At 41.5% G+C, this 19,237-nt stretch overlaps 1 protein-coding gene across 3 annotated transcripts in view; it reads right to left on the minus strand.

Moving 5' to 3' along the window:
• RAD54L2 (RAD54 like 2) overlaps positions 1–19,237 on the minus strand; it is a 91,114-nt gene that overhangs the window by 29,225 nt on the left and 42,652 nt on the right. For all 3 annotated transcript variants that reach the window (XM_070456001.1, XM_070456002.1, XM_070456000.1), the window contains exon 2: positions 18,432–18,627. In XM_070456001.1, the coding sequence (XP_070312102.1) occupies positions 18,432–18,573 (142 nt within the window). In that variant the 5' untranslated portion in view covers positions 18,574–18,627. The remainder of the gene's footprint in view (positions 1–18,431; positions 18,628–19,237) is intronic.

Consider the following 19,237-nt stretch of genomic DNA (forward strand, 5'->3'; position numbering starts at 1 on the left):
TCAGTTTCTCACCACCTACCATTCTTTGAATGAATCCTCAGCTTCTGTGTTCAACAACTACTGTCTGCTTGTTAAAGTGGCTTCAGTTTACAGATGTGCCCGGATGTGCTAGTTTTAAAGTCTGTTGTCATGGAAGTCAGTGTTTTACAACTGTTTCGTGACTGCTTCACAACACTTTCTGTGAAGCTTCTGGTTTCTATACAGCATTATAACACATACCAGTGGTCCCCAACCTTTTTGGCACCAGAGACCACTTTCGTGCAAGACAATTTCCCCATGGACCAAGGTGGGGGCGGGAGGGGGGGGGGGTGGGGGTGGGGGGGGGGAGATAGTTTCTGGATGATCCAAGCATATTACATTTACTGTGCACTTAATTTCTATTATTTATCAGCTCTAACTCAGATTATCAGGCATTAGATCCTGGAGGTTGGAGACCCCTGATATACACTACGTCTTGAACTAATTTTAATAATAAAACTGTTATTTCAAAATTAATAAAATTGATTTTCCCTGTGTCAAAATATAACTTTTCACTGTGCTCTTCTGTACCTTCTAAATATTGAACCGTGTGAATTTACAACCTACCCAAAATCATTAATTTCACTTTCAAAGAATAGCTCACCCCAAAATTCTATAATATAATCCACTAAAAGTCACTGAAGAAAAAAGATTAGAGTCAACAAAGAAGTAGAGGCATGTGCTTTGACAAAGGAAAATTAGTGTCTTCAGTGGTTTAAATGTCAGTGACTATTACCACCCAAGCTCAGGCTCATGCAATCAGATCTGGTGACAAATACCTCTGAACTTTCTCCCTCATGCAAGCCAGCTGTGAGCAGTAATCACTAAAGTTATACAAACACCAACAAACATTTACATAAGCCTCTCAGGAATGAGTTATAAACCCCACCATAAAAAATATGATAGACAAATGAGTAGCTTTGGGGGATAAAAAACAAAACAAAACACCTCATAAGGGGTAAGGCACAAACACTTCCAGGGCCTTTTCTCTAGCTATTCCATTTCTTCTTTTGCCTCAATCTTATCTGTATAAACAAAGATCAGTGGATTCCAAGTCTTACCACATACCTCCTGACATGATGCGGAAGGATATATATTCACCACAACCTATGATGTATGTGTGTCCAAACACTGAACCTGAATCTGAAAACACCTAGATATCGCATTCCTAGTTTGCAAAAATACAGGGAACAAAGGACTATGTTAAACTTGATAAACAAGACCATATGGATGCAATCACCAAAGTCGAGAAATGTGCAAAAGTACAGAACAAGTGAGTCCTTTTCTTCCATCAATAAACTGCAAGGGAAAAAAAAACCCAAAAGAGGTAGATCATATCTTAGGGACTTCATATGTTAGAGAACAGATTAAATATACTCTGAAGTTTTTATAGATAAAATCTTTAATGGATTTATAAGTAAATAAAATTTTAATTTATTTTATTGATAAATTTTATTTATTTTTATTTACTTTTATTTATTTTATAGATAAAATCTTACAGTGCTAAGGAACTTCAGTTTAGTTCAGTTCAGTCGCTCCAACTCTTTGTAACCCCATGGACTGCAGCACGCCAGGCCTCCCTGTCCATCACCAACTCCCAGAGTTTACTCAACCTATGTCCATTGAGTTGGTGATGCCATCCAAGCATCTCATCCTCTGTCGTCCCCCTCTCCTCATGCCTTCAATCTTTCCCACCATCAGGGTCTTTTCAAATGAGTCAGCTCTTCGAATCAGGTGGCCAAAGTTGGAGTTTCAGCTTGAACATCAGTCCTTCCAATGAATATTCAGGACTGACTTCCTTTAGGATGGACTGGTTGGATCTCCTTGCAGTCCAAGGGACTCTCAAGAGTCTGCTGCAACACCACAGTTCAAAAGCATCAATTCTTTGGCACTCAGCTTTCTATATAGTCCAACTCTCACATCCATACATGACTGCTGGAAAAACCATAGCTTTGACTAGACAGACCTTTGCTGGCAAGGTAATGTATCTGCTTTTTAATATGCTGTTTAGGTTGGTCATAACTTTTCTTCCAGGAGCAAGTGTCTTTTAATTTCATGGCTGCAGTCACCACCTGCAGTGATTTTGGAGCCCCCAAAATAAAGTCTGTCACTGTTTTCATCGCTTTCCCATTTATTTGCCATGAAGTGATGGGACCAGATGCCATGATCTTAGTTTTCTGAATGTTGAGCTTAAAGTCAACTTTTCCACTGTCCTCTCACTTTCATCAAGAGGCTCTTTAGTTCTTCTTCACTTTCTGCCATAAGGGTGGTGTCATCTGCATATCTGAGGTCATTGATATTTCTCCCGGCAATCTTGATTCCAGCTTGTGTTTCCTCCAGCCCAGCATTTCTCATTATACACTCTGCATATAAGTTAAATAAGCAGAGCGACAATATACAACCTTGACATACTCCTTTCCCGATTTGGAACCAGTCTGTTGTTCCATGTCCAGTTCTAACTGTTGTTTCCTAACCTGCATCCAGATTTCTCAGGAGGCAGGTCAGGTGGTCTGGTATTCCCATCTCTCGAAGATTTTTCCACAGTCTGTTGTGATGCACACAGTCAAAGGCTTTGGCATAGTCAATAAAGCAGAAGTAGATGTTTTTCTGGAACTCTCTTGCTTTTTCAATGATACAACGGATGTGGCAATTTGATCTCTGGTTCCTCTGCCTTTTCTAAATCCAGCTTGAACATCTGAAAGTTCACAGTTCATATACTGTTGAAGCCTGGCTTGGAGAATTTTGAGCATTACTTTGCTAGCGTGTGAGATGAGTGCAATTGTGCAGTAGTTTGAGCATTCTTTGGCATTGCCTTTCTTAGGGATTAGAATGAAAACTGACCTTTTCCAGTCCTGTGGCCACTGCTGAGTTTTCGAAATTTGCTGGCCTATTGAGTGCAGCACTTTCACTTTCACAGCATCATCTTTTAGGACTTGAAACAGCTCAGTTGGAATTTCATCACTTCCACTAGCTTTGTTCGTAGTGATGCTTCCTAAGACCAACCTGACTTTGAATTCCAGGATGTATGGCTCTAGGTGAGTGATCACACCATTGTGATTATCTAGATCGTGAAGATCTTTTTTGTACAGGTCTTCTGTGTATTCTTGCCACCTCTTCTTAGTATCTTCTGCTTCTGTTAGGTCCATACCATTTCTGTCCTTTATTGTACCCATCTTTGCATGAAATGTTCCTTTGGTATCTCTAATTTTCTTGAAGAGATCTCCAGTCTTTCCTATTCTATTATTTTTCTCTATTTCTTTGCATTGATCACCGAGGAACTAATACTTCCAAATAACCCAAGATCGGCGAAAACAGATGAAACAAGACTAGCCCTGTATTCATGATGACTAAAGGAACATAGCAGGAAGGAAATTACAAAGAACAGAGGAAAACATACTTTAAGAGCAAAAGCAAAACCAAAAGTTGATTCTTTGAAGCATAAATGCTACATCGTCAGAGAGCCACCATCGCCACAACCACCACACTGGCTAAAACAGACCCTTCCTGCCTACCCCTGGGGCTTATTCCCTTTTTTTATTGTTTACAAGATTCTTACCCAGATCTGAAGTTAGTAACCATTCAACACTTAACCTGTCTCTCCTTTTAGACTATTGCTCCTTGAAGGCAGGGATTAATTCTGTCCATCTCATTCTCCATTGTATCCTTCAAGCCTAAGAAAAATGCCAGCTGCCCAACAGATGCTCAATAAATGTATGCTTAATTTTTTTAAATGAGCCTGTTTTTATTAAAACAAACAAACAAAAACCCCAAAAACTACTAGAGAAAAATACACATGAATAAAAAAATCCACTGAAGTACATTAGTTCCTATTCAGTACGTTTATGTCCCATATTGTCAATACATCATCATTTACGAGCACATATTGAAGTTCTCTATAGACTGAGCTTTCCCTGACTCAATAAATGTCAAGAAAAGCCAATGTATTTGCCAATAAACATTAAAAAGTTAAAAACTTACACACACCAGTATGTGATTCACTTTTAAAATAATCATGGAAGCCAGTTTAACGGGGAAAAAAAATTCTCATCCTAGTTGCTCCTTGGGAAGAAATAAATCTTCAGAGCATTGAAGCTAAAAGGAACTAGAGGATTCCAAATTAAACATCTTTTAAAGTGACATCTGAGATCAAGGGAACCAACATCACTCTCACGCCCTCATGAGAGACAACCTCAGGCATGAAGAAAAGAAATGGCCAGCCTTTCCACTGGGCTCTCACAGGGGAAGAGGACCGCTGCTCATCACTGTAAAAGATGCCAAGACTGCACAGCAGTTCTGTCTCAGCACTGTGGACATCTGCAGATAGATAATCCTTTGTTGTTGGAGGCTCTCTTGTGCATTGTTAGAATGCTCAGCAGCATTCCCACCACCTCCATCCACTAGATTCTAGTAGCACCTTCCCAGTGTGACAACCACAGAACATTGCCAGCTGTCTCCTAGAAGGCTAAATCACTCCCTGTGGAGAACCCTTGCTTTTAGCACAAAGTCAAATCACTAAAGAAACAGTTATTTGTAAGCACAACGACACCTCTTTCCAACCCATCTGAAATTCTAGCCCTGTGCTGCTGACAGATTTGATTTTGACTCTACTCAGCATGATGATGAAAATTTTAGGCCATCTCTGCAACCATAGGCAAGAATTACCAAATTCTCAGCAAATCGGTCACAAAGCAGGTACTTCTGAGCAAAGGCAGAGAGAAGACTAAGGCGAAAACCATGAAGAATTCTAGTTTAGTTTCTGAATAAGATATAGAGAGTTAATAAGAAAACATAAAGTGAATATTCAGCTTTACTAAATATCTTACAGACAAGGTAATGTCTAGAATAATTTCAGAAAACCAAATTTTAAAAATCTAAATTAAACCCAAGGATGCTGATGGAAACCACATTCCGATCTTTAAAATTTGCCTCTCCTATGTCTTCTCACTTTTACACTCATGAAATAAAAGACGATCAAACAATATGAAAGATTGCTTAAATGGACTACAATAAAATTACAGAATTTTTTTTAAACAACAAAGAGCACTGTGAGCAACATTGAGATAAGTCACAGACCAGATGCTATTAATGACATAAATAGTAAAGAATCAGTATATCCAGAATACTTACACAAACACTTAAACATGAAAAGCATCATTACCACAGTCAAAACTGGCATCATTACTTCAGAAATCTGAGCTGACTCTTGAACTATTCCCTCGCTTTCTGCAATCACTCAACTTCATTATTCCATATTCCAAGAAAACTTCCACTAACATTCTATGGCTTTATGCCAAACACGAATGCTGAATTATGTACTCAGCTTGACTTCCCCCATTCCTTCCATCCCCCAGAATTCCACCAGCAACCCCACACCCAGCCACTGTCACACATTAAGATGAGAAACCCTGCTGCTACCCAAGGAACAGAAGGTGGAGAGAGAGCCAACTCCTGTCTGGAAATGGCTGCCATTCTTGAGGAGCCACACACCACCTGAGGCACCTGGTCACTGTGGCGGCCGGCAGCCTGCAGCCAGCTTCCTGAGGAGACAGCCCTTCCTTCCACTCTGCCAAAGGCCTCAAGAGACAACAGGCTAGTCACTCTTTCCTCAAGAGTTCTCCAAGAGTCTCTCAACTCTCTAGTAACAATTAAAAAAAGAAATGGGACAGGCATTAAAAAGAGAACGAAATTCTGCCACTTGCAACAACATGCATGGACCCGGAGGGTATCATGCTTAGTGAAATAAGTCAGACAGAGAAAGACTAATACTGTATGTTATCACTACTATGTGGAATCTAAAAAATAAAACAAACTAGTAATTTAACAAAAAAGAAACTCACAGATACAGAAAACAAACCAGTGGTTACTAGTGGGGAGAGAGAAGGGGCGGGGGGCAAGATAGGGGTAGGTAATTAGGAGGTGCCAGTCACTATGTATAAAATAAATAAGCTACAAACATATATGGTACAGTACAGGGAGTATAGGCAATGTTTTATAACTATAAATGGAGTACAATCTAGAAAATTTTTGAGTCACTATGTTATATACCTGAAACTAACATATAATATTGTAAATCAACTACATCTCTGTCTAAAAAAAAAAAAAAGAAAGAAATTAGCTAGGGATATAAATGGGAAAACAGAGGCAATAATTTTTTTTTTTTTTGCTTGTTTCCCAAAGTATGAGCAATCCAAACATAGGAAAAATAAAAAGAGAATTAAAGACTCAAGCAAATTATTCCTGGAAACTTAAGAATCACAACGGCCAGTGCTTTCTCCATCTGCATTCAGCACTATGGGGGAGTAAAGTGGATCGGTATGCTGCAACTGCTTGATAGGTGTCAGGGCTAGAGTTGGTTCAAGAGCCATATCAATCCATGCCAGGCTCCCTGCTCTTCTGGAGGGCTCCAACTGGCAGTCTCTCTCAGGGAAGCTAGCAGACAATCTCCTGGCATCTCCAGTGAACCTGAGGGCCGAGAGTTAACAGGACCTCGCACCCACAAAGTGAGGATTTAGGGAGAGGAATGAAGAGAACAAGCCTGCCTGCAACTTTGGGGGACTGTAGCCCTTCCCTCTGGAGTTCAGGCAGGTAGAGCCCCGCATTCTCCTCCTGGAAATCCATTTAGAATGGTGATGGAAGCACAGAACACGCAAATCTTCCTATATGTGCAAACTTCACTAGGGCCCCCCGTAAGAGTATCCACAACAAACAAGAGGAAAATAGGGCATACCTGCTGTTCCTTTTAAGAGGGAATGGGCAAAGTGTAACACCAACAGCTCAAATTCTGCTACTTTTATTTGAGAGAGGACACAGGTATACACACTAAGGTGATCATCTTCCGAAATTTGTTACTGTTGTGTCTGTTAAGTCCAAGAGAGTAGAAGACAGTAAACTGGTCCTATGAACAAACAAAAGCTTCCCCTGTGAGAGTACAGTGGAAAGGCGGGGGCGTGAAATCCATATAACTCAGTTTATTTTTTCATTCTACTGATGAATGCTTTGAAGTACTGAGGCATGACCACAACACACACACACACACACACACACACACACACACACACACACATTTCCCAGAAGGATTCAGTAGCTGAGAAACGGCTGGTCTTCCACAAGCAGAGCATCAGACATCATGCTGGGAAAGCACAGCAGGCAAGAGAGAAGGTACCTTTACAAACTCCCAAAACTAGAGAATACTGCTCCAGCACAGAATTTCCTCCACAAAATGCATTCACATATAATTGAAACAGTTAAACGATTCCCATCAGACTCTTAATAATGACAACAATTTCTGATTTGAGAGCAGAATACAAGGTAGGCTGAGGAGCAGATGCTGTGGAGGTCAGGGTTCAACTATCAGTTCCCACACCCCAGAGAGCAGCATTTAAACTCATACCTTGGCAAAATAATAAACTATTGCATGTCACTGACCTCCTGGACTGTCTCATTAACTTAAACCTTACATGTTAACTCTATGAATGCAAAAGGCTGGAGAGTCAACTCAGACAAAGACAGATAAAGCACTTTCTGACCACGTTAGAAATAAGATAAATCTTAAAAAAAAAAAAAAAAATTCCTTAGGGTCACAGAAAATGCAAAGACAATATGCATCTATCTGGTAGCACACTGAGTCTCTGCTTCCTGATTAAAAGACCGGCTGGAACATAAGTACAACGTCTCTAACCTGGAGGAGCACTCAGCAGTGGCTCTCCCAGGACCTTTCACTCCACAGGGGAAAGACTCTATAGATCTCTACCATATACGACCACTGTTGATGATAAAACCTCTCCTCTCCTCATCTTCAAACACAAACTCTGTGCCTAAAGAAGTTACCTAAATATCCCACTTGGCTTCCTTCCATACCGTTGTACTCCCTGGTCTAGTCTGACACCAGACTCCAAAGGGTCTCCCTGCCTCTGATTACTCCCGCTTCAATACACACTAGAAAAAGAGAGCTTTCTGAATCTGACCATGTCACAGTCTCCACCCACCCAGGATCTCCTAAAATACCTTAAAGCTGTCTCTTCTACCCATAGGATATAGTCTAAAACACTTAAGGCCTTACCTGATTGCTAGCATCCAGCCTTCCTCTGACCACCAAGTACTTCCCTCCAACACCTGTACCCACACACCCTCCACTGCCTACTCTCTAGCCTCAAAAGTACAGTGCTCTCGAGGTCTCAGGCCTTGGCTGAGGCTGTGTCCCTCTTTCCCCACCTCTTCATCTAACAGTTATGTGTTAGATTCTAATGACTTACTTCTTTCTAACCCATAACCTCTTTTGGGTCCCCACTTAAAGGTTAGCCTCCAGAAGGCCCTCTCTAGGTTTCTTCCTTTTTATTTCAGCATGTGCCCAACTGCTAAGCTGTCATGTCTGTCAACATAGCTGCAGAGAGAAAGTTAATAGCTGCCACTGTCTCTCTTGGTAAGCTGCTCAGGGAACTTCATTTAAGCCTGGTACGTTCTGCTTCTGTATTCTAAACTGGACCAAAGATTATTTGAACACTTCACAAGATGATTAAAAAAATACTGAAAAACCTTCTCTTCTAGAGGGTTACTGGGTAACTCTGAAGTTGGGGCAGGCATGGTAACTGGGGAATAACTAGTCCCAGCACAGGTCTGTGGTGAGTCTGCTAGATATGCACCCCACCCCATGTCCCGTCATACCCAAGTCCATCTAAAACAGTCCTGGGCACTAGCTCTGCTCCCAGAAGCACTGGGGCACAGCCTACCTGCAATGCTTGTTATCTTTTGGCTAGATTTATTCATGTTACCAATATTACTCATTCAGTCCTCAAAACGGTACATACAGGATACTACAAATCTTCCCATTGTACAGGTGAAAAAAAAAAAACTTCCTTCACAAAGCTATTAGTTTGAACTCAGGTGGCTGATCTGGCTCCAGAGTCCCTGCTCTTAGCCACCACCCTGCACAATTCCCCCTGTACTCCCATTCCCCTTAAAGTTATAAAGGAAGAAAACAGAGTTCAGAAAGAGCCACATATGTACTGTGCCTTGATTTACAACAAAGAATAACACAAAACTCTAATGCAGAGTAGATCAATTAACCATATTGGTGGGGGATGGGAGGAATGAAGCTTGGCTCTAACTCATACCACACAGAAACCAATTCCAGATGTATCCGAGACCTAAATGTGACGGTAAAACATGAAATGTCTAGAAGACAACAGGAGAATATCTTCATGACCTTGGGGCAGACAACTATTTCTTATACAAAGCACAAAACAAAAAGGGGGGAAAAAGTTTCACTTCATTAAAATTAAAGCATCTATAGATTAAAAATACAATTTAAAAAAGATAATAAGACTGCAGAAATACACAACTAAGAGAGTGAAAAACCAGGCAATATAAATGGGGAAGGTGTGTCATGTGTACATATCAAAAAGAACCAGATATAAAAAATTCCTATAAACCAACTAAGAAATTTGTGCAAGAAAGAAAATGGTAGAAAACATAGGTTCAGGCACTTTACAAAAGTGAAAATGATCGTAAGCATGTGGAAAAGAGCTCAACACCTGAAGTAATTAGGAAAATGCAAATTAAAACCACAATCAGATACCGCCCCGCCCCCAACCCCTTGGATTGTGGGGGAAGGAATGTTAAAGGCCCTACAAAATCACTCTGAACAACAGGGTCAAGGTCTGACATGTTTTCCAAATGCAGGTTTACAAACAGCCCCGCCCCCAGCACTCTCACGTTCTCTGCCCCTTTGTGTCCCTAAGCCTAGCACACAGAAAGGAAGGACAGCAACAAGTACCAAAACCAGCACTGCTTCATTTCTAACACGGAAGTCATCTAAATACTGACACAAGCTACGCTGAAAAATCAGTCCAACAACAGATATCCAAGTTTTCTCCGACAAAAGTGACATGCTTCTGGGGAAGAAAAGGAAGAAAGAAATACAGAATACAAAGATCTGGCTTGAGGGACTTCCCTGGCGGTCCAGTGGTTGGGACTTGGTGTTTCCACTGCAGGGGGTGCACTTTTGATCCCTGATCTGGGAACTAAAATCCCACAAGCCATGTACTGCAGCTAAAAAAAAAAAAAAAAAAAAGATCTGGCTTGAATCTGTAATTTAAGGAATGCTGCTCGTCATCTATGTTGAGAACAAAACGCTGAAATGCAACAGAATGTTCTATTAACACTGTCTTGTCTGTCTTGGTGCATTCAGTTGCATGGTCTAACTGCTCCCACAGGCTGATGCACAGCCCTTTTCTCTATTTCAGTGATTCCTCTTTGTTTCTAAAAACATGCCTTCCCTTCCCCGTCTTCATCCAGAATAAGAGAACAAGAGATCTAGAATTCAGGTTGCAAACTTTTCATTTTTTGGAAGAGAACCTAAAGGCTCAACAAGGACTTTCCCAGGACCACAGAGGTGTAGATGAAGACTGCTTTGCCTGGTGGGGTGCTCCTCTCTATCACACACTAGAGTGCTGGGGCAAAGGCTTCCCAAGACCACAGTGACAGCTTGGCTTTAGCCAGTATGGACTGCCACCTATCTCTCCTGCACCATCAGTTTCTCCCTCCCAACCTGATCAGTCCCACTGGCAAAAAGTAAGTTTAAAAGATAAAACCCGTTCTCCCCCTGTTCTGGTTTGAGCCCCTATCACTGCACTGAAATTGATCATTAGGGCACAAGGACCCCCCACATTGCTAAATCCAATGTCAATTCTTAGTCCTCATACTACTAGGACCATTGGTTGCCTTATCTAACACAATTGATCACTTCCTCCTTGAAATGATTTTTTTTTTTTTCTATCTGGATCCCGTAACATGGTCTTCTACCACTTCAGTGGCCATTTCTTTTCAGTCTTCTCTTCTCAATCATCCTCATTCCCTCCCCACTTCTGTTGTCAAGTGCTTAGTCGCTCAGATCGTTTCTCTTGTTCCTGAAATAATCTTATTCTTTCCTGTGATTTAGGTACCATTCATATATAGATATGCCCCACTTTTTTTTTTTTTTAATATCCAACATAAGAGTTCTCCTCTGAATTTCAACTCAATAGTCTTACTGACCTGTGGACATTTCAACTTGGAGGCATAAGACATGTCAAACTTAACATGTTTCTTCAAAACCAAACTCCTGTCTGTCCTCAATCTGTGCCTTGCCCCTGATCTTCCTAACCTTAGAAAATGGCATCTTCAAGTTGTTCAATAAAAACTTGGAATCCATCCTTAACTTCCCTCTTACTCTGACACAATCTATTTCATTAACCAATTCTCTTGACTCTATCTTCAAAACATACCCAGAATACAAAAAAAAAAAAAACCAAAACCCAGAATCCAACTCCACCAAGCCATCATCCTTCCTGCCTTGAATTCTGCAGTATCTTCCTAACTGGTCTCCTTGATTTTACCCTCATCTCTGTAACAGTCTGTTCCCTACACATCAACCAGAGTGATCATTCCTCTGTTCAAACCCTGCAATGGCTCCCATCTCACAGAATAAGGCCCCACACATAAGCCTCCCTCATTATTAATCCTCCCCAACACAGCAGTACCTCTGCTACAATGAACCTATACTGACACATCAGTGTCACCCAGAGGCCACAGTTTACATTAGGGTTCACTCTTGATGTTGGACAAACGTGTAATGACATGTATCCACCATGGCAGACCATACAGAGCAGCTTTACTGCCCTAAAAATCCTCCGTGCTCCACAGATTCATCCCTCCTCTCCTTCAAACCTCTGGTAACAACTGATCTTTTTACTTTTATTTTCTAAAATAAAAACTTAGAAAAGTAAAAATTAAATGCCATGGAATTATGAAACAATTCTGGTTTTGAAAATTTTTAAATGGCACATGCAAAAAAAAAATGCAATGGGATTCCAACTTTGTAGAAATATACATCTGAAGAGAAAAATAACTGAAAAATAAGACATCAATATTCTTACTATCTCTGGCTGATAGAATTGTGTGTGATTTTTATATTCTTTATAATGTTCTATATTTCCAAAATTTAATTAATAGGCACATATTACTAATAATCAGACATTTTTATTGTTAAACAGTAAAGTCAACAAGCAGTTGGGCATCACAGATTTTGAAATATTATCCAAACTCCAGACACACTCTTTGAAGAAGGATCTAGGATATGAGACAATCACAAGGTTCATAACATTTACTTAAAATTATCCTTAGAAGAGAAAGAAATCTAGGCTCAAAATAGGGACGTCTAATGTGACAGAAAGGCCCTAATAAACAGTGAAAACTACAACCTCCATAACCTATGCTCCTTGTGAAGGGCCCTGGGGGCTTCCACGGGAGGAAGAAAACATTGGCTAGGATTCCCATTAGATTGCTGCGACTCTTCCTCCCAAGTGCCATTCTTCATGACACAAAAGCCGCCCACTCTGATCTTAGTTTAAAACTCTGGAGGTTCCCGACACTTCTTCCACTTCCAGCTGCAAGACTGCCTGCAGACTGCTGGTGATTACTGACACACTTGGGGTTCACAGCGCGAGTCTGAAAGAGCAGCTGTCAGTACTCAAGCAAATAAACCCAGGGTTCCAGGTATATCTCGAACCACCACCACTGGCCTTACATGCTCCAGCCCCTACCTAGCTCACCCCAGACCACTCTGCCCTTTGCTCTCTGTCCTCTAGCCACCAAAGCCTCCACCTTCCTGAGTCTAAACAAGCAGAGTTGTTCTCACCCCAGGGCCTTTGCCCTGGCCCTGTGCCTAGGATACTTTACCCCTGATTCTTTATACTGCAAGCAAAGAGGACAAATAGAAGGGGGTGAGAGAAACAGCACAAGTCGAACTCCCTGCAGGAGACTAAGAGACGCAGGGGTTGAGAAGGAGATCAGCTTTCCTTACCCTGTGGTCCAAGGTGAAGGGGGTCAAAGTTGACATCTGGGAGGCTAGCTTTCTGTCAATAAGATGGCTATGAAGCAGGTTCCAGAAGGCACTAAGCATGTCACATATCTAGCTGCTGTTCAAGGAAACTAGTATCCTGATACGCCATGTAAAACAGACAAGAAGAGAATGAAATGGAAAAAAAAAAAAAAAAGGCCTATGTTCTGAAGAGATGTGCCCATCAAATCAGTCTGTGTCCAGATCCTGACTCACTTAAATAAACTAGGACTTCAAGTTTTCTGCTGAGGAGTCCTGAATTCCCACAGAAAATGTTCTTATCCCTTAGGGCATCATCCAAAGCATTCAAACTCCACTTTCAAATTTATTTGAAGAAAATCTAATTTTATCTTAAAACTTCATGTGAATACTGATTTCTATGCCCAGATTTTCATTATATAAAAAAAATTTTTTCAGTCCATACCAAAGCACTGAACCTCCAAGCCCCAACACTCCTCCTCTAACTTCCCAATAAAACTGACACTCCAGCGAGGTCTGTCATGTGTATAGTGAAGCTCCACAAACTCCGAGTATTCCTTCCTAAACCTAAGGAACCAAGTCTGGAAATAAAACTCCTTGGTAAGCAATCATTCCTAGAATAGCCAGTAAATGGTTTAAGTCTGTAGTTTTTGACTGGGCCTTGGGTTTTACAATGAAATTCCTATTAAAAAAACATCCTACTCTTGTCTTAGCTGAACAAGGTTGTTCACAACACGGGCCAAACAGCTTGGATGAGCAGAGGGCTCTCAGAAGAAAAGGGTGGTGGAGGTCCCAGTTCTCCTACAGGAAAACTGAGAAAATAGCAGAGAAACCAGCACAACTAATGAAGTAAAAAAGTACCAGAGGAAAAGACATGGGGCATCTGGTTTTTCCTTGTAATAAATATTCCATAAGAATAAGGGTAACCTAAATGGACTGGTGGGGGAGGGGAATCTCATTATTAACTAAGACTGTTGTACACCTGGAGAACAACTGAAATTTTGGAGGGAAACCAAGAATTGAATCCAGATGAATATTAATGAGAAACACATGAAGTTCTTATTAAATGAACATATTAAATTCTAAGAATCCCCCCCACCCCCCAACCTTTACTGTACATTTAGGCCCGGTTTACTGCTATTTTTCTCTCCTGTCTCCCGGTTTACTGCTATTTTTCTCTCCTGTCTCCCTGCTGCAAGGAGATAAGAAACTACTTTGGGAAAATGATGTTAGGATTTTTACCATTTGCACAGACAGACCCTTGGAACTCTTCCTTGGTCTAGATGCTCTATTACCTACAGTTGCCAAGTATATGAAAGGAAGAATCTACTGTAGGCTTAAAGGGTAGAGTGACATTGAGAAAGACAAATGAACCAGCAAATCAACCAGCAAAACACAGGTAAATGAAAATGTATCATGTATCACCCACGCCACACTCTCACATCAAATGCAACACACATTAAGTAGTAACTGAAAACAATCTTTTTTGGTAAAGGCCAGATAATTCTAGGAGTTTCCTTCATCTAAATATTTCTAAGCACCTTATCTGGATCAAGAGATCAGAGCTCACGCTCAGCTCGAAGAAAACACTGAGCCAGAAAAACCACTGCCCAAGGAAAGCCGCTTCCAGACAGAGCGGGTTTGAACCTCTGCCTCTAATAATGGCAGACCCCAAAAGAGCTGACCTCTAACTTTCCCCATCATTCCAAAAGAATACAGAAAAGAAAAACAGGAATGGCACGCCAATCCAAAACGTCTCACAACATGCCACAGGTCCCCTCACCTGTTATGAACAGAAAGCACTATCTTCTTCCCCACTTTTCTGAAGACAAAATCATGAAGCTGTTCCCCAATAGCCAAAGCCACCATGTTCTATCATAGCCAGTTCTCAGGCTAATGTCTCATGAGTCAGCTTTGGTAGGTCAGTATCAAGGGGTAGACAAGGCTCCAACTTAATGTAGCAAAGCTAAACATAGCTCTTAACTCCCCCATTCACTCACTATTCTGTACCTTCCATCTTTGCAAAGGTTTCATAATCCTCCCAGGCTTTACTTAGTCCATCTTCAATCTACCCCCACATAACCAATAAGTCACCAAGTCGTATAAATCCCACTGCAACAAATCTGACTTTGTATTCCTCATATGCAGATCAACTGACTCAAAAGTTCAAACCCTCACTGACCCTTCCCATAAAGCTCCATCATAGACCTAACTGGTTTTCTTGATCTGCAGACCATCTCTGTTGTATACTGCTGGAATAACATTCCTAAAATAAAAGGTCTAATGAATGTTCCCTCAGTAAAAAACTCCATCAGTTCCATGTTGCCTCTAAAACAAATTCTAGATTCCTTCACGATCTGACCACTGGTCATCACTCCAGTCTTACTCCAGCCATCCTCCTAAAGTGCTCAGTGCTACACCAAGTAAGAGAGATCATCATTCTCTACCACATGCCATGCTTTCCCTTTATTCATGCCATTATTTCTAACTGTCCTCTCATCTCTGATCAACAATATCACCAACTTCTTCCCTCAAAGCACTCATTAAGAAAGAAAGCAAACACATCACAGGCAGGGAATTATATGAATCTATGGTCTCGGAAGCAGCATGGGTTTGAAACAGGCGCACCACCTTGGAAACCAAAGGCCCAGCTTTGCCATTTTCTTACTAATTACACTGAGCAAGGCACATCCCTTTCTGAGCCTCAGTTTTCTCATCTGTAAAATGCACCCACCCTACTTAACACACAGGATTACTAAAATAACCAAGTAAGACAAAAAATTTCAAAATGCTTCTGAGGGGATGGATCTAAAGTAATACTTAGAAATTTAGTTTTAAGTGTTACTAGGAAAAAAATGCTGAAATGAGCTAAGCATAATCTTAAGAAGCTTGAAAGTAATGCAAAATAAATCCCAAAGATGTAGGAGAATATTCTAAAATATAAATTACAAAGAAAACAAACATAATATAGAGGATCACCACAGCCAGAAGGCAGTTCTTTGAAAAGGTTAGTAGGATAGTTCAGATGTTTGTGTAAACGATAAGGAAGTACTGTCAAAGTGAAACACTTCAAATAGAAAGGGCTGTAGTAACAGTTTCCTTTTTGAAAGGGTATCTCAGCTGCAGCACTATTGACCTTTGGGGCCAGATAACAGTGTGGCAGGGAGCTGTTTTATGCAGTGCAGGATGGTCAGCAGGACGGCTTATTTCTACCCACATGTGCCAGCAGCATTCCTCCCCCACTCCCAGGAGTCGTGACAGCCGAAAATGTCTTCAGACTTTGTAAACTGTCTCCCGGGAGGTAAAATCAACCCAGGTTGAGAAAAACTGTTCTAAGAAAACAAAAGGGCCACATCACACAACACCAGCTAAGACTAGACTATTCATAGCTATTCCTAATTTTAGACTCACTGGCTGCTCTGCCCATTAGAACTGCAGGATAACCAGCAAGCCAAGGAAGCAAAGGCAAGACTGAAGAAAATAGGCAGGTCTTGGATGTTTTAGCACAACTGCAGAGAGTGTTCAAGATGAGAAGACCAGAAAAGCTGTAAGAACTCAAACAGTGGCAGAGATGCCACAAGCAGCAGAAGTATCATTTTTATTTCCGGGGAGCAGGGGTGGGGGGGTCTGACGGTAGGGTTGTAGTGTTTTAACACTACATTGAAAGGTAAAAACGGTGCTTGAAAGGAACTCTGCTCAGTTGTATGTGGCAGCCTGGATGGGAGAGGGGTTTGGGGGAAAATGGATACATGTGTATGTATGGCTGGGTTCCTTCCATGTTCACCTGAAACTATTACAACATCGTTAATCGGGTTAATCGGCTATACACCAATACAAAACAAAAAGTAAAAAAAAAAAAATGTGCTTGAATCAAATTCCAAGACGTGAGATACCCTAATTGGGCCAAAGGAGACAGTAACTATGGAAATTTTTTCTTACTCACTCTGAAATTCATAAGCAATAAAAAGAAATCAGCTTAAAATTTTAAAAAGTTATTTCATCAAGAAATACATTTTCTTTTTTAAAAACTCCAATTACAATAAGTACATTATTCTGAGGCAAATCACAATTAAATTCTTGCCACTTTTAAGTAAATAATAGTAAAGTCCTCAAATTCATACCATACAATTTTTGAATAATTAAGAATCTGACCAGGAGAAAAGGAATCCAAGAAGCCAAGAGGGAAAACACTGTGTATATATCCATTATACTCACTGGAAGTATCTAAAACCCAGTCTAAACCTGAAGAGAGTTCTAGAGGTGCCTGAAAACATAATTTTGAGAAACCAAATGATATAAAAGCAAAAAGTGATGCAGATACTTAGGGATTCTAATGCCATCTTAAGAACCATGAGAGGCAAGCAAAACAGTCTAACGGTATACCCATACATCACTATCTTCGGTTATTTCTCCTCATACTACTTTATGGACAGGAACTATAAAACTAGTGGTGGGGAGACTCCAATGGAACAGGCTAGCAGTGGATAGCAAAAGATGCTTTCCAGGTGAGGGCAGGGAGTAAAATGGTAATTTGCCTGCCAGAAGTAAACTGGAAATGGGGCAGAGACTTCTCGACAGTTTACGTGACAGAAAATTGATCCCTGAACCATATGGCAGCTGTTAGGATGAGTGAGAACTAAAGACATTAACATCAACAAAGAAAAAGGAGAGATGTTTATTTCCCTGGAATCTGGAGAACGACAGGAGTGCATCTTCACCAGGCTCCAGCAGGTCCAAGGAATGACTATCTAGTGCAATTTTTGGGTGTGTTATAAATGAATACTGGTGTGTTATAAAAAGGCAAATTTTATTCCTAGGATAACAGGAAGCTTACAAACAACTAACTCCTGTGCCACTGAAAGGCTAGAATTAATTGAGAAGCTGGTCAGATGACCTAACTAGACTAATGATGAAAGAAAAAGTCTAATGCCACTTCAACGAGTTGGGAATAAAGAAAGGGTGAGCCAAGCAAACCAAACAGGAATCCAGCAGGGGTCTAGCAGCTACACAGGGCCAGTTCTCTCCCCACTGGAGCAATTTATAGTTGCCTGAAGCAGCTGAGAGGCAGACCAGTGCGGCAGGAGACGGGGTAAGCTCTCCGAGTTGTGAACCGATCTAGGAACCTCTCCCCAAATAACGTCCTCATGTTCACAGAAGCAGAATTGTGAATATAACTGAGGAAATGCACAGGCCACTCACAGTTATCCCTTGATGGGTCTGTGGTCACCAGACCACAAAGTCTCACCACAGGAACTCTGCCACTGACTCCCTCCATGACTTGAACAAGTACGCTCCACTCTCAAATGTGGGGACCTACGTGTGCACATGGCCAAAGATGAAGTGAGGGCTAAAGGTCCCTCCAGCACCACAGTGAAGCTTACGCAGAGGAACAATTCATTTCCTGGGGAAGAGCACATGGGTTCACTGTCGCTGTTTTTTCAGACTCTGCCTTCTCACGACGGATGACCTGAGAAACCCAACTGCAAACACCAAGCTGTCTCAGCAAAAATTTTAATGGAGGAAAGGGAAGCAACCTCTGTCGCTCACGAGAGGCACTCACCATCCAGCAGGTCTTCCCCGTCATCCCTGCCATGCTCCTCCACTGCCACCTCCGCCTCCTCCTCCTCCTCCTCTTCCGCATCCTCCAGCTCCACGTCTGGGTCCAGGTCTGGGTCGCTCCCTGAGGCGGATTCGTCTGACATGGCTCCCAGAGGTCCTCAGTGGACATTACCGTCTCATGGTCCACTGCAGGGGTCCTGGGAGGAGGACAAGAGGCAGCAGAATCACCAAAGGTTTCACTTAGAAACACACATTTTTCAAAGAGAAAATGTCAAGGATGAATACCCTCGTTAGGCATGGAGCTAAGCATACCTAAAACCTCAACCTTCCCCACAAGGACGCTGGCCCTGAGACACACTGTGGCGACTCTGCCCAGCTCAAGCCTCTCTGACCTGCTTGTCCGGTCCCTGTAAGGTACTTTCTTGTCCAAACACCCTATACACTTCAGAATCTCCACTGGTTCATTCCTTCATGCATTAACTGCTTCCTGAGCACCAACTCAAAGTCAAGGCTATGGTTTTTCCAGTAGTCATGTATGGATGTGAGAGTTGGACTATAAAGAATTCTAGCTGAGCACCAAAGAACTGATGCTTTTGAACTGTGGTATTGTAGAACACTTTTGAGAGTCCCTTGGACTGCAAGGAGATCCAACCAGTCCATCCTAAAGGAAATCAATTCTGAATGTTCACTGGAAGGACTGATGCTGAAACTGAAACTCTAATACTTTGGCCACCTGATGCGAAAAGCTGACTCATTTGAAAAGACCCTGATGCTGGGAAAGATTGAGACCAGGAGAAGGGGATGACA

The sequence above is a fragment of the Odocoileus virginianus genome, chromosome 26 (genome assembly GCF_023699985.2).
Source record: "Odocoileus virginianus isolate 20LAN1187 ecotype Illinois chromosome 26, Ovbor_1.2, whole genome shotgun sequence".
Lineage (NCBI taxonomy): Eukaryota > Metazoa > Chordata > Mammalia > Artiodactyla > Cervidae > Odocoileus > Odocoileus virginianus.